The 25,836-nt window shown below is 47.5% G+C and overlaps 1 protein-coding gene across 4 annotated transcripts in view; it reads right to left on the reverse strand.

Moving 5' to 3' along the window:
• Positions 1-380: 380 nt before the first annotated feature.
• The window catches only part of ZNF710 (zinc finger protein 710), an 88,702-nt gene continuing 63,246 nt past the window's right edge, over positions 381-25,836 (reverse strand). For 3 of the 4 annotated variants that reach the window (XM_043986826.1, XM_043986828.1, XM_043986825.1), the window contains exons 2-5: positions 10,220-11,702; positions 7,972-8,163; positions 6,962-7,136; positions 381-4,345 (exon numbers count right to left, since the gene is read on the reverse strand). In XM_043986826.1, the coding sequence (XP_043842761.1) occupies positions 4,176-4,345; positions 6,962-7,136; positions 7,972-8,163; positions 10,220-11,674 (1,992 nt within the window). In that variant the 5' untranslated portion in view covers positions 11,675-11,702 and the 3' untranslated portion in view covers positions 381-4,175. Of the gene's footprint in view, positions 4,346-6,961; positions 7,137-7,971; positions 8,164-10,219; positions 11,703-22,854; positions 22,991-25,836 lie in introns of those variants that run through there. The other variant, XM_043986827.1, reaches the window with a different exon arrangement.

Genomic DNA, 25,836 nt, shown 5'->3' on the forward strand with positions numbered 1-25,836 from the left:
AAAGTTGCTAGTCCTCCCCAAACACCCCGTACACAGAAGTCTAACCCTAAAAAGTTGAAAAAGCACTTGAGGTTTCAGGAGAATAGGCTTCCCTGTGAACTTGGTGTTTATTCTTTGGGGGGGGGGTGAGGCAATTGGAGTTAAGTGACTTGCCCAGGGTCACACAGCTAGTAAGTGTCAAGTGTCTGAGGCTGGATTTGAACTCAGGTCCTCCTGAATCCAGGGCCGGTGCTCAATCCACTGCGCCACCTAGCTGCCCCTTGGTGTTTATTCTTGAGGGAAGGTGTGAAGCCAGGTAGCTCGCCATCACTGAATTTGATTTCTGTCACATTCCGTGGGTCCAATGTCATCCCCTTGAAGAAACACTCTTGAGTCACCTCTCTAAAGAATATTCATTTATTTATAATTATTGCTAAGTAAACAACTCTTTAAAACAGAAAACATAAAAAACACAGTAGGGCTTTGCACAAGTGGAATTTCTAAACTGTTGTTTTGTGTACACATCAAAATAAGTTAAAATGCGATTCATACAGAAGTTTTCCAAAGTCACTGAGAGGCTGCATGCCTTTTTTCCTTTTGTGAGTGTGTATGTGTGTGTGTGTGTGTGTGTGTGTGTTTGTGTGTGTGAATGTGTGTTGTGTATGTGTATTTTTGAAAAAGGGATAGGGAGGGGGGATTTTCCAATACTGCGCCCCAAGTTGTGAATTGTGCCATCACCTTTCTCAGTCTCATTGGCAGGAAAGAAAGGCACTAGCACTGTGGCTTTCAAGTACAATGAAGAGGGGGCCAGTGCTGGTTGGAAGGCTGGAAGGAGTGAGGAGGGAGGGAACAGGAGAGCCAAGGGGGCCAGTGACAGGAGGGAGGAGGAAAGGAGTAGCGTGAGTGCTGGAGGGTTGTGTGAGGGTCGGGGCAGGATCTGCCTCTCTCCACCCAGTCCCCTTTGAGAACGAATTCTTCCCACTGGGGGAAGGGGACTCAGGCCTTTTCTCTCAGCAGTTTCCCAGTTCTAAAGCCAAGGCCACCGTATTTTCGAGAAGAGGGAGGAGAAAGAGGATTCTTTTTGGTACCAGGGGATAAAGACAAAATGGGAAGAGGTAGTTTGTGGGGAAGGATACCATTCTGCTTAGCAGAATAAAGTCTTCCACAAGGACTGGCATCTGCCACCTGAAAGCAATAGTGGAAACTTTGGAGGCTGGGGTCCGAGGGCTTTCCTCCCCCCTCAGGGTATAGCTAGAAATTGGACAAGGGAGCCTGGTGAACCATGGGATTGGAAACAATGTCCAGCTTAGGAACCGATGAGACTTAGTTCACCAATGGTGGAAGTGAGTTCAAGGGCAGGGGGAAGGAGGCAGCTCTGATCAGGGCAAAGTATGGCAGTGCCCAGCAATCATAGCTGAAAACCTGGCTGGGAAAGAGCTAATGGGTCTGCATGACGATAGGAATTAGACAAAAGTTATGAATGGCTGACTGTCTCCTTGCAGAGGTGGTAATGCCCTTTAGTGGTTATTCCCGTTGCTACCTGTGTAAGCTTAGGTAAGCCTTATATAATTGTCTAGCGCCATCTATTCTGCGTGTTAAGAACAGGTTCCTATTAGAGTGGAGGGTGGGGCTTGGGCTTCCATTTTACTCTGGTTAGCGCTTGTCCCCAAATGCTATTTTCTCTTTTTTTTTTTTTGTGCTACAAGAATGTTTCGGGTTAGGTTGCCCCATGAGTTTTTGCCTTCTGTTTCTGCCTGACATGATGCCCCTGTGAAAGCAACTCACCAGCCCCTTTCCCAAACCTCCTTCCCTGCCATGTGTGAGAGGTCTGGGTTTTCTTATTCCCCCTTTCTCCATGGTATAGGGCAGGAAGACCTTGAAACCTCAGAGGCTCAGCAGGGAAGGCTAAGAACATTTGCGTTCCTACAAACATGGCTTCACTACCTCAGGCTTCTTAGCTCCATTGCTTTGGCAAGTTTGAGGGTCTTCTTTCCAGGTGGAAGAAACCAGGACTAAGACAGTGGGAATGAGCAGGGGGCGCAGTATTTGGGGCTACGCCTCATGCACAGAAAGTGTTCAGTGGGTGTTAAATGAATGAATATTGCAGCTAGGTAGGGCCAGGACTGCCACCTGCTTGTGTGTCAGTGAGGAAAGCCTGGGAAGGTGAGAAAAGTGAGTGATGAACCTCAGATCCTAAGCAAAAAGGCCTAGGAGCTGGAGGGGTAGGTAGCCTGACTAGGCCCGGGAGGAAGAAACTCACAGTCTCTTCTTCTTCCCCCAGTGTTGTGTTTCCTCCCTAGCTCTCTTCCACTCCTCTTGCCAAACCCCCTCCCCTGGGTTTTTCTTTAGGTAGCGACAGCAAATCTCGGTCTTTGGTCCACCACACTCCAACAGTCACCATTGGAGCCCTGAGATCCAATACAGCCTGCTTCTAGTTTGGGTGTCACAAATCACACACACAGTACATGAGAATGATTAAGTTTTGGGGGGGGGGAAGAATCTCCATTGGGATGGGGGGAAAAAATAAAATGCAACAGATCAGCACATAGAGAAACAAAATAAATTACTTTCAAAATACCCACATTTGCTCAAATATTTTGTACAGGCTTCATTTTCCTTTTTAAATATGTCGCTCTCCCCTGGCAGCCCTGCCACTTTGGCCTGCCCCTATCCTCAAAACTAGGACATGTGAATAAGAAAATACTTTAAAATTTCCCATCCCACCCCCTCAAAAACAAAACAAAACAAAACAAAAAACAAAAACAAGTCTTCCTTGGCCTCCCCCCTGAGGACACCCATTCCCATGTCAACTTAGGAGCTTCCCCAACCATGGCCCCTGCTCCCTCATCCCCTCAGGATTCCCACTTCTCTTCCTCTAGGTCAGTGATTTTCAAACTTGATAAGGCAAATCTGCTTTGTTTGAGTTACCAGGAGCCTTTGGGGGCCTCAAGATCATAGGGCACATGTTTGCCAGGAACTACCTTTTTTTTTTTTTTTAAACAAACAAAAAACCACGACCCCTTATGGACACCAGTGTGAAAACCACTTCTCCTGGTGTTTGTTGCAAGCAGTGCCACAGAGTAAAGGGACTTGACAAGAGGCATGCTGGCTAGGAGGGGTTGATGCATCCCACGGGAGAGGGAGTTACTTCGGAAGGCCAGGAATACATTCCATTTTCCTACAGTCTGATTTTCCTGCAGGTAAAAATCTACATGTTGAATGTGCCTGGATGGGCTGTGCTCCCCAGAACGAGGTCTGGGGAGGAGCCAGGAGGTAGAATACAAGGAATGCCATGGTGCTCTGACATCGCTCCCACCTCTCTCCCCTGGTCTGGGGGAGTCGAGTCTGCTGTCCAGAGAGGCTGGGTCAACTCTTTATTCATGTAGTGCACTTGGGGAAATGAGAATAGGCCCCTGGGCCCAAAGGTTAAAGGACTCAGCTCCCCTCATGAGGCCCTCCTTTTGTAGGGCAGTGGAACCAAGCGTGGGGTGGCGTTGTACTGAACAAAAGGACAAACCGGCCCATGACCAGGGGGTAAGTAAGAAGAGATACAACGTGTGGCTCAGATGATCTCCTCCTCCAGTGTTTGGGGATTTCAAGATAGTCTGAGGGGAGATCAGACAGGGTGAAGACCTTACAGGACAGCGCCCTGCCCCAGCAGCCCTGCATCGTAGCTGCCTCAGCCTCACTCGGCCAGAAATGCAGGTCACAGGGGAGAGGCTCTGAATGCCGAGGCAGCGGGCTCTCCCCGCTCTTCCTGGGTGACCTACCCCCCAGGCTCCCATGCTGTCTCTGACCTGGAGGCATTTCTCCTGTTCATCCCTGTACTTTACTTCATCCAGGGGAAGGGGGCTGGAGCCAGGGAGGCCCTGACTTTGGCCCCTTCCACTGCCACTTTTCATCCTTCATTGAGATAGACTGGGGATCCAAGTCGTGTTCACAGCTGGGGCCCAGTGGCAAGATCTCTTCTCCATTTGGTCTAAATTAACTTTTCCTAATGGTTCAATGAACTGCAGGGGAGTGGGAGGGGCTCAGAGCAGTGGGACAGTAGCTTGTTTTCTTGAACAGCATCAAGTCCAAATAATTTTTCCTTCTCTCTCTCTCTCTCTCTCTCTCTCTCCCTCCCCCCTTCCCCCATTGTGCCTCTCCCCTCTCCATGGGAGCATGCCTTGGGGAGCCAGCACCCTCACTCACAGCTATAATACATTGTAGTAGGCCATTTCCTTCATGGCCTGCTCAGTCAGTGCATTATCATCAGTGCCGTTCTCCACCCCGGTATAGTCATACGAGTTCTCTTCATAGTCTTCCATCTCCTGTGGACCGTCTAGTTCCGCATGGTCTGCCCCTGTTAGCTCCATCATGGGATCTAGAAAAGAGCAATCAGACGCAGTCACCCTGGCAGGTCTAGACAGTGAACTAGCAGCAAGGTGGAGAGGATGTCACCCAAGGACAGGAAGCAGGCATTAAAACACATTTATTTTATTTATTTATTTATTTTTAAAATTTTTTGGTGAGGCAATTGGAGTTGACTTGCCCAGGGTCACACAGCTAGTAAGTGTTAAGTGTCTGAGGCCGGATTTGAACTCAGGTCCTCCTGACTCCAGGGCCGGTGCTCTATCCACTGCACCACCTAGCTGCCCCTGAAACACATTTATTTTTAAAAGTTCTAATAAATCGCCCCAGTGACCCTATTTGCAGAGAAGACAGAGCAGACGATTTCTGGAATTCTCTCAAGCACTACCGCCAGCCAAACTCTCATCCGGACAGCCCACATACGTCAGGCGGCCAGAAGGAGGCTCTCCTGGGAGGCATACCCAGCTCCTGAGAGCCCATGTGCTGCTCTAGCCACTAGGTGTCTCCTGAAAGTAGGCTGCAGCTCTGACCGTGGACCGGATGCCTCACGCCCAACCGCCCCATGTTAAAGGCTGCCGGCTCTGCAATTAGTGCTGCCAAGCGTGGCCACTGTCATCTTTGACCCAGCCTCCCTCCCATTCTCCTCATCTGTGTTCGGTCAGCCACCAAACTTTGAAATGTTTACCTTTCCCGTCCCTCTTCCATTTCCATGACTACCACAATGGAATCCAGGTTCATTACTTCACAGGTGGATTGTGGCACCAGCCTCCTAACCACCTCCCCATCCCAATCCCGCACTCCACTCCTCTGCTGGACGAATTGCCTGAAAACCCTGTTTGTGTCATTGCCGACCTCGGGCTCCAAAGCCTTCAGCCGTTCCTGACCCGCTCTGCTTGGCTTCAATCTGGCTTCACCCCAGTCATCCAGCCTCACAAATGGGCTGACTGCACCAGGCCAATGGCACAGCCATCGCAACAATTCCACGTTGTCCACACATGCAAACTCCATCATTCTGAACACCTTCTTCCAGGGATCATAGAGGAAGGAGCTAGACCATAGACATCACCTAAGGAAACTAGATGGCACGATGTATGGAGCCCTGGGCCTGAGGTCTGGAAGACCTGAGCTCAAACCCAGCCTCACATAATTACTAGCTGTGTGACCCTGGGCATGTCACTTAACCTCTGCCTCAGTTTCCTTAATTATAAAATGGGGATATCTCAGGGTTGTTGTGAGGATCAAATGAAATAATATTTGAAAAGCACTTAGCACGGTATCTGGCACATAGTAAGTGCTAACACAAATGCATTCTTCCCTCTCCACCTTCATCTGGTCCACAAAACCCAGGGAGGTGTGGAGAGACCTGCCTAAGGTAACATGAGCAGGGAGTTAAGATTCAAACCCAGGTCCTGTGATTTCAAATCCAGTGCTCTTCTCACTGCTCCATGTGTGCTGTGTGGTTATAAAGCATGGGAACACCACAACTGCCAAGGAATCAAAATTGTTGGGCAATTTTGATGACAGAGATTCAGAGATGACAGGCACGAATGAGCTGCCATGTGTTGTCAAAGATGGTCCCTGCTCCAGACCCGTCTCTCTATAAGCACATCACACTCATTCCTACCACTGTGCTTCTGTTCATGTTCTTCCTCTGACCTGGGATGCCCTCTCATCTGCATTGCACTTGTCCTTCAAGGCCCACTAAATACCATCTCTTTCAGGAAGCCTTCCCTGACTACTTTGACCCTGTGTTACCCCCATTTCCTGAACTCCTATGAAAACTAGAACCTCTCCCAAAACGACTTTGTACCAAAGTAGACACTGTCGAACCATTTGCCATTATCTGAAGTCTTTCAGTCTTAGTATTGTATTTAAGTTTAAAGCATCTTGGGGGCATTTTTTTCATATTCCCTATAGGGCCCAGCCCAATTCTAGGCATACAGCAAGCCCATAATAAGTACTTGTGGATTTACAGACAGGCACAAGGATACAAACAATGCTTCTTTTCTCTCCATCCAAGCTTGCCTAGCTGGTTATGAACTTCTCCTTAATACCTCTCTTTAGAACCTTGAAACCCAAAGCTTAATTAAAGATTTGGATTTCATTCCCCTGGATCATGTAGACTTGGTGTGCCCCTCCAGGGTGGTCCCTTTTCTTTCTCTACAAAGGGATGTGGCCTTGTTGCTAAGCCTGAAATAAATGCTGACGTATATAGTGCTTTATAATTTACAAAGATGTTTACATGCATGATCCCAGGTGATCCTTTTTATCTCCATTTTTTTTTAGATGAGGAAATAGACTTGGAGGTTAGGTGACTCATCCATGGTCATGTAGCTAGTAAAAGGCCAAGCCAGGGTTGACATGCAGGGCTCTTTCCATCACCCCACAGCTGCTCATTTCCATTGGACTACCCTATTCTACCACCATATATTCTACCACCAATACAGGACAGCTCTTTCCTGAATCCAAACTAGCTCTTTCCTGAATCCTTGCACAGAGGTTTCTAGGGGTTGCCGTCGAAGAGGCAGCTCAAAGTCTCCCCACTGTCTTCTCCTGGCCCTCACCAGGATTATAGTCAGCCAAGTGCCAATCCTGGCTCTGTTCTCTTGGCCCCATCTTCTCCACCTACCTTGGCTATCCAGGCCAATGTCCATGACCCCATGTTTGACCTTCATGTGCCTACTGAGGTTGCCCTTCAAGTTGAACTTGCTGGAGCAGTAGGGACACTTGAAGGGCTTGCTGCCAGCGTGTAGATGCATGTGACCCAGCAGGTTATACATACGGTTGAAGGATTTCCCACAGACCTGTAAGGAAATGACACCCTTAAACTCTGGGAGTGGCCCTTGCTTCTCTCCCAAACAGGATGCAGGGTGGACCCACCTGCCCAGGGCCACATGGGCAGAAAAAAATCAGGTTGTCTGTCAGATTTATTTCCTTTCCCCGATAACACCACAGAGCCTCTCCACTCTCATCCTCATGTGGCTGTTGCCAGAGAAAGGAACTGAGAAGCAAAAATCACAAACCCAGTCTCCAAACATCTCACCACTCATCCCTTTACTGCCTCCCTGCTAGCCAGGCCAAGCTGAAGAACTGGTCTTTCACTCCACAGCAGGGCTTCTTAGCATTTGTGTGTATGCCCTGGATCTCTGTGGCTGAAGCTTATGGACCCCGTGGCAGAAAAATAGTTTCAAATGCATGAAGTAAAACACAGGAATACAAAAGAAACCACTTATACTGCAATTAAGATGTAAATTTTTTCCCCCATGCAAGCTCACTGATTCCCACCTCCCCAACCCCTACAAATCATTCCATGGGCCTTGTCAAGGGACTCCTGGACCACCAATTAAGAGCCCCTGCTCTATGTACATGTATTGTCTGTTCTTTTCCAATTACCACAGTGGTCCCACTATTATAGACGTGCACATTCCCCCCTGACAGTCCTACCCCAGAGCCACCAATGGCTCTCAAATCCAATCCCACCCCCACAGCCAGTGCCGGGGAAGGCCGGCCTGCCCAGGCCCTACTCTTAGTGCCAAGCTAGCTTTCTGCCAAAATGACAGTCCCACACATCTGACAAGTCTTATCCTGCGGTGAGGGTGCCTGTCCTCTGGGGGTGCTCAGGGGTGATGCTAATAGTACCTTGCATTTGAAGGGCTTCACAGGGGAATGCACAATCATGTGAGTCTTGAGAGTCTGCTTCTGCACAAAGGTCTTAAAGCAGATGTGGCACTGGTATGGCCGGACGCTGGTGTGGATGAGCATGTGCCGCTTCATATTGGCTTGTAGGGTGAATTCTCGGCCACACACCTCACACTTGAACTCTTTTACTCCCTGAAAGGATCAAAGCCACAGCAGGGGCGTGAGTGAATTCTCCTTGCAAGGAGCACAAATGAACATGGAGGTAGCCAGGGGGACAGGGGCCTTTTCCAGGGTTAAACACACCTCCTTCAGCCCAGCGTCATGCATCCATGGAGAAGGTTAGAACTGGGTGGGTATTTAGAAATCATCTTGCCTAGCCCCCTTTTCTTACAGAGAGGGAACCTGAAGGCCTAGTGGGCTCAAGTAAAAGAGGTCTGAAGCTAGGACTTCTACAGTGACAGCACTAAAACACATGCCTACTGGGATTCATCTTGTCCAGTGGGACATGCTATGCCATGAATGCTGAGAAGATGCTACCCTCAAAGTGTCTGGAGCCTTCCCAGAACCATCAGACTTTTTTTGTTTGTTTTTTGGGGGGTTTTTTGGTGAGGCAATTGGGGTTAAGTGACTTGCCTCAGGTCACACAGCTAGTAATTGTTAAGTGTCTGAGGCTGGACTTGAACTCAGGTCCTCCTGACTCCAAGGCCAGTGCTCTATCCAAGAACCATCAGATCTTAAGGTCCTCATCTGGGTCCCTTTTAACATCACCCAAATTGGCTTGTGCTCCTCTGCCTGTGTACAGAGGAACGGATCCTGAGTTATGAGTTAAGTGTCTAAAGATGCATGTGCCTGTCTCTACTGCTCTTCTCTGCTCTGTCAATTTAGCTGTCCTGTCTTCCCAAATGGAAACTTCCCGAGGGCAGAGACCATGTCTTTGCCATCTGCAAATCACCCACAGGACTTAATGCCATTTGCCAGAGAGAGTACAAGCTGAATAAATGTTTGTTGATGAAGATCCCGGGGCTAATTGTTTAGTACTCGCTGAGTACCAAAATATGCTGGATCCACAAGAGAGCACAAGGTACTGGTTAAGATGGACGTCACACTTTACTCGAATGCTGGTTGTGTGAAAGCAGAGTGTGGCCTATAATTGGTGTTATTTTTCTATCAATACCTTTCCAGGAAATCCCATTTTAGGGGTGCAGCCTATATTCAGGCTAATAGGGTATTAGATCCTTGTTATAAGGGTACTTTAGGGCTCCCATCCCTCCCCTCAAAACTACTGGGCCACCTTGTATAGACTCAGCAGCATTTGTTTTCTCTGTATATGTGTTGTCTCCCCCCAAGAGAATGCAATCTCTGTGACAGAAGGGACAGTTTTGTTTTTGTCTTTGTATCTCTGGTGCCTGGTACATACCAGGTGCCTAATAAAGGCTGGCTGAATTGAATTGTGGCCCTTGTTTGGCACTTCATCATATTCTGTCTCCTACTATATACAACTGCTCCATGTGTTTAGGGCTTCTTTCTGCAGCTACAGTGGAAGCTCTTCTAAGAAGACCACAGCACCCCAACAATGCCTCATGCACTAGGAGACTCCATAAATCTTTGTCAAGTAAATGATGAATAGGTACCATATGGTTCTTGCCTCCAGGAGTTTATAACATAAAAGTGATTTTGTGTGTGTATACGCACACACGTGTGTTTATATGTACATGTATGCAGTATACACATACACATGTATGTTTATACCTATGCATACACATAGAATACGGACACAGCATTACTACATAAATGTTACTGTTTGAAGGAAATTTGTGACTTTAGCTTTTGCCTTATCATTATTATTGGTTTATAATATTTTCCTTTGAATTTATTAGATTTGGAGTTGTTGCTCTGGGCACAAAGCAATTGCTTCAACCAGGATAGGTGAGATCTAAAGGGTCCTCTTTGTCCCATCTGGAAAAAAGAATCATGACAGCTGATGTTTAGCACAGCAGCACTAGGCCTGCGAGATCTCAAGTGACCCATGCAACCACTCTGGGCGGTAGGTACTCCAGGTATTACTTCCCTCAGTTTAAAGAAGGAGCTCAGAGAATCAAGCCACCTGCCCGGGGTCACAGAGCGAGTAAGATACAAACCCAGGTGCAGTCAGCACCCTTTCCACTAAGGCTTTAGAGGCCCGGGAATGTGAAAGTGCAAGTAGGATGCTGCTGAGGGTGGGGAGGCCAGAGGGGGGTGTGCACAGTACCTTGTGGGTGAGCGAGTGCTGCTTGAGGTGGTGGATCTGGCTGAACTCCATGCCGCACTCGGTGCAGACGAAGGGCCTCACGTTCTGGTGTTTCAGTGTGTGGTTCTGTAGCTGGCTGCGGTAGTGGAAGGACTTGTCACACTCCAGGCACTGGTAGAGGGTGGGGCCCTGGTGGGTGGACAGGTGTCTCTTGAGCTGGGTCAGCGTGGAGAAGTCCAGCCCGCACTCGACGCACACGTGGCAGCGCCCGCTCTCGTGCTTCACCTCGTGGGCCTTCAGCTCGCTGGGGTAGGCGAAGCCCCGGCCACAGAAGTGGCAGCTGTAGGGCTTGACGTCGGTGTGCAGGAGCATGTGGCGCTTGAGGTGGCTGGTCTGTGTGAAGGCCTTGTGGCATACCTCGCACTTGTGGGGCCGGGTGCCCTGGTGGGTCAGCAGGTGGGTCTGCAGGTGGCTCGGCTGCTTGAAGAGCTTGCTGCAGTGTGGGCACGAGTGGGGCTTGATGCCGTTGTGACCCAGAATGTGGGTCACCAGGTTGTACTTGGAGGTGTAGGACTTCTCGCACATGCGGCACTGCCAGCGCTTCTGCCGGTCACCCGCCTCCACCAGGTAGGAGTCGTCGATCTGGACGTTGATGTCCAGCCGGTCCAGCTGGGCTTTCTTGTGGTGGTCGGCGGTGGAGCCCGCGGGGTCGGCCTCAAACTCCCCGGCGTCCTGCCACACGAAGCCCTGGTCGTTCTTCGCGGGCTCCGGCGACTCGGGAGCGGGGGCCTCGGCATCGCTCAGGGAGGTCATGTGGGGCTCAAATCCACACTCTGGATGCATGGCTTCGGACCCGGCCCGGGTCAGCACCATATTGGGTTCAGTGTAGCCCTCGGGAGTGGAATCTGGAAAATGGGGGTTATAGGCTGCCCCGTCCAGCTCTTGCCGGGCAGCCCGCTGCAGGTGCCGGGAATGCCGGGACTTTCGGCCGAAGGTGCTGAGGTCAATCATCTTGACGGAGCTGCTCTGTACCATGCCCTCGCAGCCGGCTTCCTCCGTGGGCTCTCCCGGAGCCTCCTGCCTGTCATCGGCCGGCACGGATACCTCGTACACGTCTTCCTCCTCCTCCTCGTCGTCCATCTTCTCAAACTTGACTTTGGGCACCAGTCTCACCGGGGGACGCTTCTTCCTCCGCGTGTGTTTCTCAAAGGCTGCCTCGACCTCCAGCACCTCCTCCTCCGCGGGCTCTCCCGGGGCTCCCCCGGCACACTCCAGCTGGTAGTCGTTGTCCGGGGGCTCCGGCTCCACGGCGGCCGTGTCAGACAGCTCATGTCCCAGCATCGGGTAGAAGGCCTCAGGGCTTATGGTAGCACCAAAGAGCTCATTCTCCGAGACCAGCCCCAACACCGCTGCCTGTGCCAAGGAAAGCACCACCACGGCTTCTGTCTGCGTCCCTGAGTCAATGAAGCGCTCCATCCCTCAGCATCCGGCTAGGTTTTCATTGCTGTGGGGAAGAGAGAGGTCTATTAGCCCACTCTACACGTGCATCCAGACCGGGCTACACGTCACACGCGCTCCACCAGCATTACCAGCACAGGGAGGTAGTGCCTGTACTCAGGCTCAAAGGAGGGCAGGGTTAATGTAGGCTGAGTACTGACAGCATCTGGCTGAGATCTTCTCTGTGACTATCGCCAGGAACCTCGATGAACCAAATCCAAGCCCTCTTTCTAGCTAATTATCTTATTCCTCTGTGTGACCCTGGGCACTTATACAACCTCAATTTCCATATCTATAAAACAAGGGAGGTCTTAAAACCCAGAGAGGCTATGATTTCTTAAGTCCAGTGAAGATGCTCCCTTTAGCCCTAGGGAGATCAGTAAACTTAGTCTGAGAGAGCTGCCTGGCATACTGAATGGTTGTGACTTACCCACATGGGGTCACATAGCTGGTTCATCAGAAGTAGGATTGGAACCCAGGTCTCCCAGTCTTCTAGCTCAGCTCTCTATCCACCACCTTTCAACAAGGTTTTATGATCTATGTAAAAAGCCTAATGATGACAAACACCTACCCCCGCACCCTACTCCACCTGCCTTAAAGGGATGGGGTGGTGAGTGAAGGAGGGGGTGGAGGTGCCCAGCTTATGCTGTTGTTCAATTAATAAGAGTAAAAAGCAGCTTTAAATGGCACTCCTTACGGATAATGGCCCTTCCCTCCTCTCCAATCCCACACCCAGAAATGCTACATGTGTACTCTTGAATATTCTTTTTTTAAAAAGTCTCTATTGTATTTTCCGTGGGCAATGTAAAAGCAAAAGTGTGGGGGGGAAGTAATAATAAGAGACTATATTTATATGGCATTTGATGTGGAAGGAAGGAAACAATTGCTTATTAAGCACCTACTGTATGCCAGGAACTACGCTATGTGCTTTTAACAAATATTCTCTCATTTAATTCTCCTAACAACCTGGGAGGTAGGTGTTATTATTAGCCCATTTTATAGTTGAGGAAACTAAGGCAGATAGAGGTTAGTAGCTTGCCCAGGGGATCACAGTTAGAAAGTGTCTGAGACGAGATTTGAACTTGGGTCTTCCTGACGTCAGGTCCAGCCCTTGATCCACTGTACCACCTCGGTGCCTCTGTGATATGAACAATCCCTTCTGAGCCTCATGACAACTCTGTGAAAGAGTTGGTATAAATATGATCATTGGCACCATTTTACAGATGGAGAACCAAAGGGCACAGAGAGGTTAACACAGGTTATCACAACTACTTGTAGAAAGTTATATATGAAGAAGGGCTGACTGCCCTGTGGCCCTGAACCACTAAATAGAAGATACACACATGGGACTCAAGTATCTGAGAGAAGACAGAGGCAGAAGCGGGGGAGGGAGCAGAGTTAGTCCTATTAGAGCTGCTGCTTCAATTTGAGGGGCCTCAGTTTCTCCATCTGACAGGGAGCTCCAAACCCCATGATTCTATGGGGAGTCAAAGAGGAGCATGGGGTCCAGTTTAGTCTGTGCTGAGAAGAAGGCCTGAGGAAGCAAGGAGAGTAACCTGTTTTCTCAGAAGGCCAATGTAATACCAATGGAAGCTCCCCATGGGCTGTCGACAGAAACAGGGTAGAATTAAGAAGTTAAGAAAAGGGGCGGCTAGGTGGCACAGTGGATAAAGCACCAGCCCTGGATTCAGGAGTACCTGAGTTCAAATCCGGCCTCAGACACTTGACACTTACTAGCTGTGTGACCCTGGGCAAGTCACTTAACCCCCACTGCCCTGCAAAAAAAACCCCAAAAACCAAGAAGTTAAGAAAAAACAAGAGTGGAAGGGCTGCTGGTCTGAGAATTCAAGGATCTGGGTTTGAATCTCAGCTCAGCCATTTACTACCTGTGAGACACTGAGCAGGTCGTGGTCTCTCCAAACCTCTGTAAAATGCAGGGGCTGGACCAGATGACCTGTAAGTGCCCTTGCAGTTTCAAAGCTATGATTTGCAGCCAGAAGGGCAGAGGGGGACTTGGTGTTCCCTCCCTAAACTGGATACAATTTGTCCTTAAACTCTAAGTGTTCTGTCTACTTGCTTACAGGCCCTGATAAATCCCCATGCCCGTAGCATTCAAGACAACTGACATGGCAGTACACATTGTTGATGATGCCTCACTACTGAGATAAGGAGGAAAAAAAGCACATTTCTGAGGCCAAGGCACCAGGAAGATGACCCAAAGTCCTCTGGTAGAGATAGTAAAAACGGTAGCAAGGGTAGAGAGCCTGGATTTTTGGCAAACCAGTTAGTGATGGGGCTTTTTAAAAAGTCTGATTTCTGGGGGCAGCTAGGTGGTGCACTCGAGAAAGCACCAGTCCTGATGTCAAGAAGAACTGAGTTCAAATCCAACCTCTGATGCTTATTAGCTGTTGTGACTTAACCCCAATTCCCTCTCCCAATTAGAACTAAAGTGCTGAATCCCAGACCTGGAAGGGGCCTTAAAGAACAAGCCATGGTCAGGTGAGTCTCATTTCATAAAGGAGAACAATTAAACCCCAGTGAAAGGTCCATAAGGCCTATAAAGCTTCTTAGTCCTAGAACACAGACTAGAACCTAGGGTTCCTGACTTCTGATTAAAAGCTTTGGGTCCCCTCACCCCACCCCCTACAACATCCTGTTGTCTCTTCTAAAAGGTCCTTTTTCTCCCAGAGACTCAAAGCTCAGACTTCCAAGTCATGGCTGGGGCCAGGCTGGGTGGCCACTTGCTGGGTACGTCCCAGAGAGGATTCTTGTTCGCTTATGGGTCCCTCCCCACTGGCAGATTTGTTGATTCTGACAACCAGGAATCAGCAACGTCTCCCTTTCTGCCACTGAGTCTGGGAACTCGGAGTTTCAGCTCTGGGTCAGCGCCATGCTGGCATGGGGAACAGCTTATTTCTTAACAAGAGTGGCGCTTATTTAGGAAACACACACGGATTCCACTACTTCCCTCCCCCACTCCGACACTGCATAGCTTCCACTTCCTGCATTTTAGCTAAAAATAAGCAAGAAAGAAATTTAGCTTCCTTGAAACCAATGCTGAAGATTAAACAATAGAGTTTCCAACGGGTCCTCCATGAGAGACAGCGATCCAGATGGAACTAAGTCTGTAACACTCCAGGATTCGGGGTTCATCCAGGGAAGAGTTGTATCTAAATCTGATCAGGAATCAACAAGATGCAGGCATAGTCACTCATTCCCATGCGGTCCTTGTAGAGGCAGGGGGCTGAGTAGGTAGACCTGGCTTCAAATCCCCACTCAGACACTTATCAGCCATACCCCATAGCAAGTCACTTTATCTCTCTGAGCCTCAGTTTTCTCATGTGTAAAATAGGATAATAATAAGTATCTACCACTCAGGTTTGTTATAAGGATTAAATGAAATGATTCATATAGACTTTAAAGCAGCTATTCATGTGTTTGTGGGTGAGGATCGAATGAGGGAATGTCTATAAAGCATTTTGCAAACCCTAAAACCACCTAACAGAGATCACTATTATTATTATCATCATTATTGTACTTTCTTTCCTTCATCATATAATTGTTCTTTCTCTTCAGTCTGGTCAGATCTTAGAAACGAAGGTTTTTTGGAGTGTAATCTATATCCCTTACAAGGGCCAAGAGACACCAGAAATCAAGGGGAAGGATTCAGATGGAACTCAGGCAATGTTTGTATTGTTTAGTCATTTTTCAGTCATGTCTGACTCTTTGTGACCCATTTTAGAGTTGTCTTGGCAAAGATTCTAGAGTGTTTGCCATTTCCTTCTCCAGCTCATTTTACAGATGAGGAAATTGAGGCAAACAGGGTTAAGTGACTTGCCCAGGGTCACACAGCTAGGAGGTATCTGAAGCTAGATTTGAACTCAGGAAGAGAAGTCTTCCTGACTCCAGGCCTGGCACTCTATCCACTGCACCACCTAGCCACCCTTTACTGTTCTTATAGAGTAACTCTGACCAACCAAAAAGTTAGTTGTTAGAGTTCCTGGAGTCACTGTTCTTTTTTTTTTTTTGGTGAGGCAATTGGGGTTAAGTGACTTGCCCAGGGTTACACAGCTAGTAAGTGTTAAGTGTCTGAGGCCGGATTTGAACTCAGGTACTCCTGACTCCAGGGCCAGTGCTCTATCCACTGTGCCACCTAGCTGCCCCAGAGTCACTGTTCTTAATGAATGAACTAAGAACTCTCTACCAACTAACTTGGTGCATCAACATACAGAATCAGAGCAAGTGAGAGCTGAAAGAGTCTACTTGGATGCCAACCCCAAGCAAAGCAGTGGGTTGGGTCCTATGAAGGGATCCAAAGACATATAAGGCACAACCCCTAACCTACAATCTAGTAGGGGAGCATCTATACATTTATATGTATGCAAATAACCATAATAAAAGAAGACAGCAGGGACAGGGTAGATAGCTTAAGAGGCAGAATGATCCAGGATCCAGTCCCAAGTCACTTAACCTCCCATTCAGTTTCTCAAGCAGTTCTCTAATGCCACAGAGCAGGTACTGATCTGCACTGGTAGAGAGAACATTCCCTACTGGGAATTCGCAATATGAATGAAATCACAAGTCTGGTGGAGGGAGGGGAAAAAAAGGAAAGCCAAGTAGTCTTTCATAACCTCTTTGAGAGAGGCCAGCTTTATGGAGATAGAACAGCTACCTCACCAGAGAGCAGATGTGTCTTCTAAGGCAGAAATGACTGTCATGAACCCTCAAATTTAGAGAGTTTACACCCCGGCTTTAGGTTTAAGCAAATAACACATGGAATTTTTTAGACTTCCGCAGACAAATTCAGGGTCAGCTAAGTGGAGGAGGTGGACAATTACTCTGCAGCTTCCTGCCCTCTCTCAGCAACTTCCTGAAGCATTTCCTCCCATAGGGACCTCTAAGGAGTAGATGCTTAGAGGGGAAAACCTGAAAGTCAGAGAGAGGATGTGATAGGACTGGGGAGGCAAATATACTTTCAAAAGCAAAAGTAAGCAAGTCTCAGGGAACTCTGGGACGTGTGTACTGGGGGAGAGGGACAGCAGGTAGATGTAGCACTGCCATGGTCCCTACAGAAGAAGTCGTTTTCATGTTGGGACCAAGAACTAGAAAGCATAGAAGAAGTTACAAAGGATCCATTTTTCCTCTTGGGACTAGGCTTGCCTACTTCCACCTAGTACTGATATATGGGGTCCTTTTATTATCAGTTGTCATCCTTTCAAGGAAACATCATTCTGTCCATCATCCAGTCAACCTAGAGGGAGAAATGGGGAGGAGAAAAGAAAGGCCATAAATAGATCAGGGCACACTTCTGCATCCCATGAAGGATGCATAACCCTCTGCTAGTAATGACTTAGAGAATGAGTTTTATGCAGTGAGACATCAGCACTCGGCAAAGATAAAGGGGCAGGCGAAGCAGCAACACATGAGAAGTTGTTGCAATAGCTGTGTAGGGTGTAAAAGCTTGGTTTGGGGAGCCTAGGACCTACTTGTCTATCTGGGTTGTTGTTTGTTTTTTGTCCATGACAAAGTAGACAACAGGGGCACAAATGGAAGGTGGAAAAAAAGTAAAGGGTCAGCTGGAAGAGAGACAAGGCCAACACACACAGTTCCTCCGAGAATCCACCACCCTCACAGTAGCTGCCGGCCAAGACTGGAAACAAGTAACACATCACCTTGACACAGTAGGCACTTGACTGTTTTTTGAATGAATGAATGAATGAATTGGAGAGAATGAAAATGGGAATTTTTAATTTACCTTTGTCTAGGATCTAACTTATGTTGTGAACTCCATTCATCTCTCTGCCTGGCACATCCAAGGCCCCCAGATGTTAATGAATACAGGACACAGTGAAGGAGCAAGAAGGAAAGTAGGGTAGCCAGGGCTCTGTGGGCTGTGTCTCTTCTCTATCTGTGCCTTGATCTATTTATGGTTTTTTCTCTTTTTTTCCCATCTTCTCTCCCTTCCTCCATCTCTCCATCTCTCCCTCCATGCTGAGAGGGAGAATCCAGCTGTGATGCCCAACCACCTGTATCCTCGAACTTTAAGTCTTCCCTCTTCCCCCACCCAAGGCATCTGTATATGGAACTTTTGCCTTCTGGCTTTTGCTCTGGGGATTCATTTCCCCTGCCCAACCAATCTATAGTGCTTTCCAGAAAGAAGAAGCTTAAATCTAACCACTTCTACTTAATGCTCCGAATTCAACACCAAGAGGATCAGAAATCTCCTTTTCCTCTATTATGTTGAAGAGAAAATGGAATTCAGAATGCTGGTGACCTAGAGAATCTCAAACCAGGACTAGAGCAATAGTTAAATTGGAGGCATGAATCAACTGTGATCATTCAGCTAGTGCTCTTACCCAAAATGAACCTCTGAATGAAGCTGGTTTTCTACATCCTCATTTCTCCATTTTTGATAGAAAGTAAATCTTAAGACAGTGAAATTCAGTAGCTGCCTGATTACAGTTTAGAGACTTATGCTGAAAGGGGGGGGGGAGGAGAGCAGTGCAGGGAGGAGAAAGCCATACAAAAACTGAGAAGGAATGAGGAGAGAGGAGGGGGAAAGGGGGAGACAGAACGGGAGGGAGGGAGAGGGAGAGAGAGAGAGAGAGAGAGAGAGAGAGAGAGAGAGAGAGAGAGAGAGAGAGAGAGACTGAGACTGTGGAGGCAGAGAAACAAAGGAAGAGAGGGGGGAGGGGAAGTAGAGGAAAAGAATAAAATGGAGAAGGGGGATGGGGAGAGAAATGGGAGAGGTGGTGGAAGGGACAGGGAGGCATAGTGGAGTGGGAGCTTTGAAAGAAATTGTTCCTCTGATTAGATTTCATTCTCTACAATGCTACCACTTTTTTTTTTTTTAAAGGTTTGGGGTTTTGCCGAATAGAAGACTGGGAGATGCAGTAACTAGACCTTGGCAAAATTCCCACCTCCCCCACTGCCCCCCACAATGATGCTCAGTTTCAGTGGTCAGTGGCCCTCTGAAACAGGACCCAGAGGAACTTATCATGTGAACCCTTTGAAGGTGTCACCCATCTACCTGTCTCAGTCCCCAAATCCTAGAAGCTGTGAGATGAGAGCAGGTGACTCTCCATCAAACTAAGGTTTTTACTTGGCTCCAGGTATCAGCCATCAAAGAAATGACTAATACCAGGAGGGTCAGTCAGACTTTGTATCAGAAGGACTAGTTTGAGGAAAGGTGAAGGAGCGAAGGTATGGGAGAATAGGGCTGGGGCAGGCACACTAAAGCAAAGGGCAGAGACCACATGGAAGGTGAACTCATGTCTTTCAACTACAATTTTGCTTGGCAGTTTCCCCATGTTCTTCCTAGTGCCTCCAGGACCATCCTTATTTTATACTAATTACACTGATGCCCTGTTGGCCTTACTATATATCTATTCAAGGAGCCTCACCCTTTCTCTCTGGTCCTCAACAGCCTTTACCAGTCAGGGTTGTCTCACAGCACTGGCCTCATTTGCTACATCTGGGATGGCCTCTATTCTCTTAGTAAAACCCAGCAGCTTAGGAGAAACTGAGATGTCACAGGGATGAAAATGTAGGCAGCATTTAGGTCTACTTTGGACTCACAGTCCTCTCTAAATCAATCATCAACCATACAACTATATGTCAATGGCTCTATGATCTCATCCATGTGGGTATTCCCTCCAACAGTGCATATGATATGTTAGCCTCTTTTTGTATCCCCAGTGTTTAGCACAGTGTCTGGCACATAGTAGGTGCTTAATAAATGTTTAAGGGCAACTAGGTGGCACAATGGATAAAAAGTGCTGGCCCTGGATTCAGAAGGACCTGAGTTCAAATCCGGCCTCAGGCACTTGATACTTAGTAGCTGTGTGACCCTGGGCAAGTCACTTAACCCTCATTGCCCTGCAGATAGAGAGATAGAGAGATAGATATAGATAGATGAATGAATGTTTATTAAATGACCATGCCACACCATCTCTTTCTTCTGACCTCCAAATGGAGGTCCCCTTCATTCATTTCCCCCCATACCCTAATGAAGCACCTTTAGGATCACAGGGGAAGGCTATTTTTAACCCAAGGCAGTTTAGGGTCTTGGGACTCCTCACACAACATGCCAGAGGCAACAATATTTCAGGCATCAAGGCTCTATGGCAGGAGGTGCCAATGGGGAGGGACCATAAGGTTGATTGTCAGACAGCTACTCAACCAGTTCAGGAGGCAGCATGTCTGAGGCAACGTGCATCTTATTCTGGAGGGGGGAGGGAGCCGGCACTTAAAGAACATTTACTACCCTAGAACAACATCCCACCCACTGTTGTATGAGGAAGATTTGTGGATCATCATTCAGGCTGTTGAATAAACATAGAATCTGTGTCACATCCCTGGTAGAGGGGCTGAGAGAGCAAGCAGCTGCCTGAATCTGGTGCTACAAACAGTTCTGAGGCATACACCCAGAGCCAGGTTGGCCTGGGAGTCAGGAGACCTCTGTTCAAGTTTTAGCTCAAACCACTGGATGTAATTTTGGGTACATTTAATCTCACCTCTCTGGGTCTCAGTTGCTTCCATCTAGAAAATGAGGGAAGCCGGAATGAATCAATCATCTCTAAATCAATCATTAGCCTCACAACAGTACAAAAGATCTCTAAGGCCCCTTCCAATTCTAACATTCTGTAATTTCATATGTTAAAATGGGGGAAAAATCGACTCTTCTCTTCCTTGACCTCTGGCAAATCTAGCTTTTATCATCATTTTACTAAAACTCTTCCCTTAAAGGCAAGACCTCCCAATGACCTCATCACCAAATCCAAGGGCCTCGCAGTTTCCAGCCTCCTTTGCTTCTCTCCCCCATGATACGACTCACTACTCTTTCCTCCTGCATAGTCTCTCTCCCCTTCCAATTTCTAGGACACCAAACTCTTCTGGAAGATGGAGGGAATGGAGAGTGAAGTCTGAAGGAGGAATAAGTTTCAGGGGAAAGACAATAAGTTCAATTTGGGGCATTTTGAGTCCAAGGTGCTAGTGAGACATCCAAGCAGAGGTGCCCTGTAGGTGTTTAGGGATACAGAGTGTGGTGTTAAAAAGTAAGAGGAGGGCTACAAGTTCTTATTGGGAAGTGAAAAAGGACTGTACTTAAATGTGAGCCACCATTATTATTTCATTCTTCTTGTTCTTGATGTAAGAAAAAGGAAGAGGGTGAAAAATCTGACAGGGCTAGAGAGTCCAAATCTAATCAGATGACAAATAAAGGATAAACATAAGGTGTTTCTCTCTCTCTCTCTCTCTCTCTCATATATATATGTGTGTGTGTGTGTGTGTGCGCGCGTGCACGCACACATATATTGCATACACACACACACACACAAATGGATTCCAAAAAATAATGTTTACCAGCAGAGAATGGGAGGAGTAGTTAGATCATAGCTTATATTACAGAGATCTGAGGCTAGGAAAACAGCCAGCATGATGCAGTGAATAGAATACCAGCCCTGGAGTCAGGAAGATCTGGGTTCAAATCTTGCCTGAGAAAACAGCTGTGTAACCCATCACTTAAACACTTTGTGCCTCAGTTTCCTTCAGTATCTGTAAAATGAGAGGGTTGGTCTCAAAGACTGTCCTTCAGTTCTCAGTCTAATATTCTATGGAATATGACCTAGCAGATTCCCCTGGGTCATGGGAATGAAAGGTCTTACACTTGCATCCACAGTTCCTTTCGGGGCAGCTAGGTGGGGCAGTGGATAAAGCACCGGCCCTGGATTCAGGAGGACCTGAGTTCAAATCCAGCCTCAGACACTTGACACTTACTAGCAATGTGATCCTGGGCAACTCACTTAACCTTCATTGCCCTGCCCCCCCCCAATTCATAAATGTGGGGTCCCTATTCCCCTGCAAAGGGTGAGACTGTCGAGGGCCTTCTCTAGGAGCTTGACTGTAAGCTCTTTGAGGAAAGGGGCTGTGTCTTATTTATCTTTGTACTTCTCTAGGCCCTGCCTGTAAGTAAGGAAAGGAAAAATCAAGACCCAGGTAAATGTAAAATTTATGGACTTCAGAAAATACATGCCAGAATAGAAATTCTTCCAGTGTTCCTATATTAGATTAGAAGGGAAACAGTTCTCATCCCCGGTGAGAAAAAGGAAGTGAAACCCGAGTCTGTTGTGAAAAACGCACGGCTCTTTGCCGCATTTTCACTTCTGCCTTTTCACTGGGGAGGGCTGGTTCCTTTACAAAGGAGACATGCAAGAGCTGAGCTGCTGTGATCCAGGAAGCCCACCATGTAGCTTTCCAGGGTGAGAAGGGGAAGTATGCATTTCTCTTCCTTTCAGGATTCTCTCTCTGTTTTAACTTCTCCTTTTTCCCAGCAGACACACAAAGAACATTCTGTTTCTGGAGACTGACAATAACAGCCCTGCCTCTTTGGGGGAGTACTTTGGTCCTAGGTGGAAGCTTCATTAGTTCTGGCCAAATTGCAGAAAACTTAGAACTAGAAAGGACCTCAGCTATCATCAAATCATAGGCACAAAGACGGATATAGAGCCGGGAGGGTCTTTAGAGGCCAACAGCAATCACTTTGTTTAACAGGTGAGGAGGTCAAGCAAAATGACTTACTCCAGGTAACAGGTAATAAAGGGCAGAGCTGGGGCAGCTAGGTGGCACAGTAGATAAAGCACAGGCCCTGGATTCAGGAGTACCTGAGTTCAAATCTGGCCTCAGACACTTGACACTTACTAGCTGTGTGACCCTGGGCAAGTCACTTAACCCCCATTGCCCCGCAGAAAGAAAGAAAGAAAGAAAGAAAGAAAGAAAGAAAGAAAGAAAGAAAGAAAGAAAGGGCAGAGCTGGAGTTCAAACCTAGGTCCTCAGGCCTTCCCACCACTCCCCTCATTTGAGTGGTAATGAAACTGAAGCCCAAGTTGACTGGCACAGGGTCACACAGCTAGCTGATGACAGAGGCAACACTCAAACTCGGGTCTCCTGGCTCAAAAGTCAAGTGCACTTCTTGTTAAAAAACGTTATTTTAAGGTTCTATGGAAGCCTTTTGCTTTTAAATCACATTCACTTTAGAATACAGCCATTCCTCCCCACTCCCCTTCCCCACCTAGTAGCTTCCCTTATAATGGACACTTCAAAGAAACAAACACACACACACACACACACACACACACACACAATTCAGCAAAACCATCTACCGTGTCTCAGGGCACACAGAGGGAGCGTTGCATACCCACTGTCCCTCAATCTCTTCAATGAAAGGAGAGAGGTGCAATTTCTCATCGCTTCTTCCAGGCCACCCTTGGGCATTACATCCAGGGCTCTTTCCAAAACCCCTTGCCGGTGGCAGGATGCCTAGGATTCTCTCCCACCCTGTAGAAGGGCAAGCTAGGAGCAGGTAGGGGAAAGGCTGGGATTTTTTGGTGCTCCTCCCACTGCTCCTTCAAACCCATTAGATGCTGGTGGTGCCATCCTGGGGCTGTTTTAGGAGGCAGCCTGGCTGCCAGGCTCCACTCTCCCCTCCCACCAAAGAAAGTTTAAGGATGGTTCGTTGTTTGGACCACAGGTCGCCTCTTCCTCATGCTATTTCTGGCTCCCAGCTTTCCCACCCCTTTTTATCCCACCCCTGTAGTGAAAGAAAAGAGAAGCAGCAGACCAGCTCCCCACTGCAATCCTATTATTGGGTGAAAAACCAAACTAACTCAAGTCCATGCAGAGCCGGGGCAGTCATAGGACTAGGCATGGGTACAGTTCAGGAGCTGGTGGTTCGCACCCACATCCTGAGCCCGCAAACAAACCAACCTGCAGAGAGGGGCTGAGGCTCTCCAATTCACTTTACCTTCACCCAGGAACATCTGTTGCCATCTCACATAGCCAAGTGATTAGCAGTCCTGGGGAGTTAATGTAGCACCTGTATGCAAATGATTGGTTCTAGTCTAATCTGATCAGAAGGCAATTTAAAAAGGAGGCTCCTTTCCCCCTCTCTCTCCTACCTGAAAGAAATGGGCTGTGCTTCGCTAGGAATCCTGCTCTCCAGCAAGGCTCTCTGCTATATTTTAACACTGTACCTTGCCAGGCATAAGTGCTGGGATCACAGAATGTTAAAGGTGGAAGGGGCCTCAGCAATCGGCACAACCCCATCATTTTACAGATGGAGAAACTGAGATCCTCCCCACCTCAAAAAAAAAAAAAAAAGGGAATGATACAAGGCTGCATGGCTAGTGAATGGAGGTGCCAGCACTCCAACCCAGATTTTTTAACTCACAGCTATTACTCACATCCTCCTCCTTACATAAAAAGAAATGGAATCACTGAAAGGGGAAGTGAGCCTCACCGGGTTTTTCAGTGAGAGGGGAGGGACTCTGTGCTCCTTAACCTCCTCCTTTCTTTCTAAACACCCCGGGCTTAAAGACCCCACATGAAATGTTCCGAATTGCCCCCTGGGGGGCATTGCTCCAGGGACATCCCGGGCCCACCCTTGGTTTGAGAACCATCTTTTCTCAGTCTATACGATATGGGGTCCACTTCTTCGCTGACTCAAGATAACTTTTATTCCACGCTTCCTTCACAGATGAGTCTCAGGTTTAGTGCTACAGCATAAATCACTTACTCTTCAGGAAGCTCTCTCCCCTACTTCCTCTTTAGCAACAATAAGATAATTGTCCCTGTTTCCTGATTTTCTCTCTGAAGGGCCTTTCCTGATCCCCTCCCCCAAGGCTTGGTGGACTAATAAGATCATGCCTAGAAAATCCTAGGCTAGTTAAGCTCATACCGGTTCCTTTGGGCCACTGCCACCGCCTCAGCTATCCATGAGGCCATCCATCAGCTCTTTTCCTGTGTCTTTACACTAAAGTCTGAGGTGGGCCTCCCATGGTGCTGGAATCCGGCGGGTGATGGTCCTTGGTCCCTGGTTTCCTGCTCCCCTATTCTACTTGGGAGTCTGAATCTCTCCAGCATTGTTTCTTCCTCTCCTGGGGAACTTGGGTCTGGCTTTCATTTCCTCTTCCTTGTTCTCTTCTGGTACAAAGTGTTTCCGAGAAGGATCCTTTCCTGCTCTTAAAGCAATGGGTCTGCTTTAATGAGTCAAGGCCCTTCTGTAATCTCCCATTCACCAGCTGTGGGTGGGTAATCCCTTGTGGTGCTGCCAAACAATGTGAAAACTAGGACTTCAAACCTTCATATCATGAAACACAGCTAATGGTTTCCCTCAGATCACACAGGGGAGTCACAAAAGACACTTGGGGGGGGTTCCCACTGATGAAATCATGGGCACAAATGCACCCAAATGGCACATCCAATTCACTAGAGAAAAGCAAATAACTTTTCCAAGCATTTCTCAGGATCCAAGAGTTCTTTACCAATAAAGGTCAGAGGTGATCACAAAAGATAAAAGAGATAACTGCTCACATGAAATTGAAAAGCTTTTGCACTAATAAGAATCAATATGAATAGGATAAGAAGAGAATCTGTCAGTTGGGGGAAAATCCTTCCGGTAATATTTCTGTTAAGTGTCTGATATCTAAGATATATAAGGAACAAACAAATGTATAAGGCTAAGAGCCATTCCCCCAATGGATCAGGGGGTCAGAGGATAAGAATAAACAGTTCCTGAAAGAACTCCAAACAGTTAACCATAGGAAAATCATTAATATGATAACTGCAAACCAAACAACTGGGAGGTTCCATCGTCCTCCCAAGCAAACTGAAGGGGATGAGAAAAAAAATGAATATAATGAAATGCTGCTGCAATGTAAGAAATTATCAATATGAAGAATACAGAGACACACAGGGGGCTTACAGGACTAGATCCAAAGAGAAATTAAGCATAATCAGGAAAACAAAACACATAATAACATTAAATGGAAATGACAAAACAAATGATACTGAAGCCTCAATAATGATAGTGACCAAGTTTGGCCCTAAAGAAAAGATAACAAAATACACTCTGCAGAGATGGAGGGACTATGGTTGTGGAACACTGATTGTCAGACTCAGTTGATGGGCTGGTTAGTTTTGCCGAACGGCTTTTTTTTTTCTTCCCCCTTTTCTTTTTTAATCTTTTACAGGATGGTTCTCTGGGTAGGGGAGTAAGGCAGGATGTATTCAGGAATGAAAGTACCATAAAAACAAAAGGTATCAATAAAGATGTTTAAAAGAAAAAAAATGTCTAAATAACAATC

The sequence above is a fragment of the Dromiciops gliroides genome, chromosome 2 (genome assembly GCF_019393635.1).
Source record: "Dromiciops gliroides isolate mDroGli1 chromosome 2, mDroGli1.pri, whole genome shotgun sequence".
Classification (NCBI taxonomy): domain Eukaryota; kingdom Metazoa; phylum Chordata; class Mammalia; order Microbiotheria; family Microbiotheriidae; genus Dromiciops; species Dromiciops gliroides.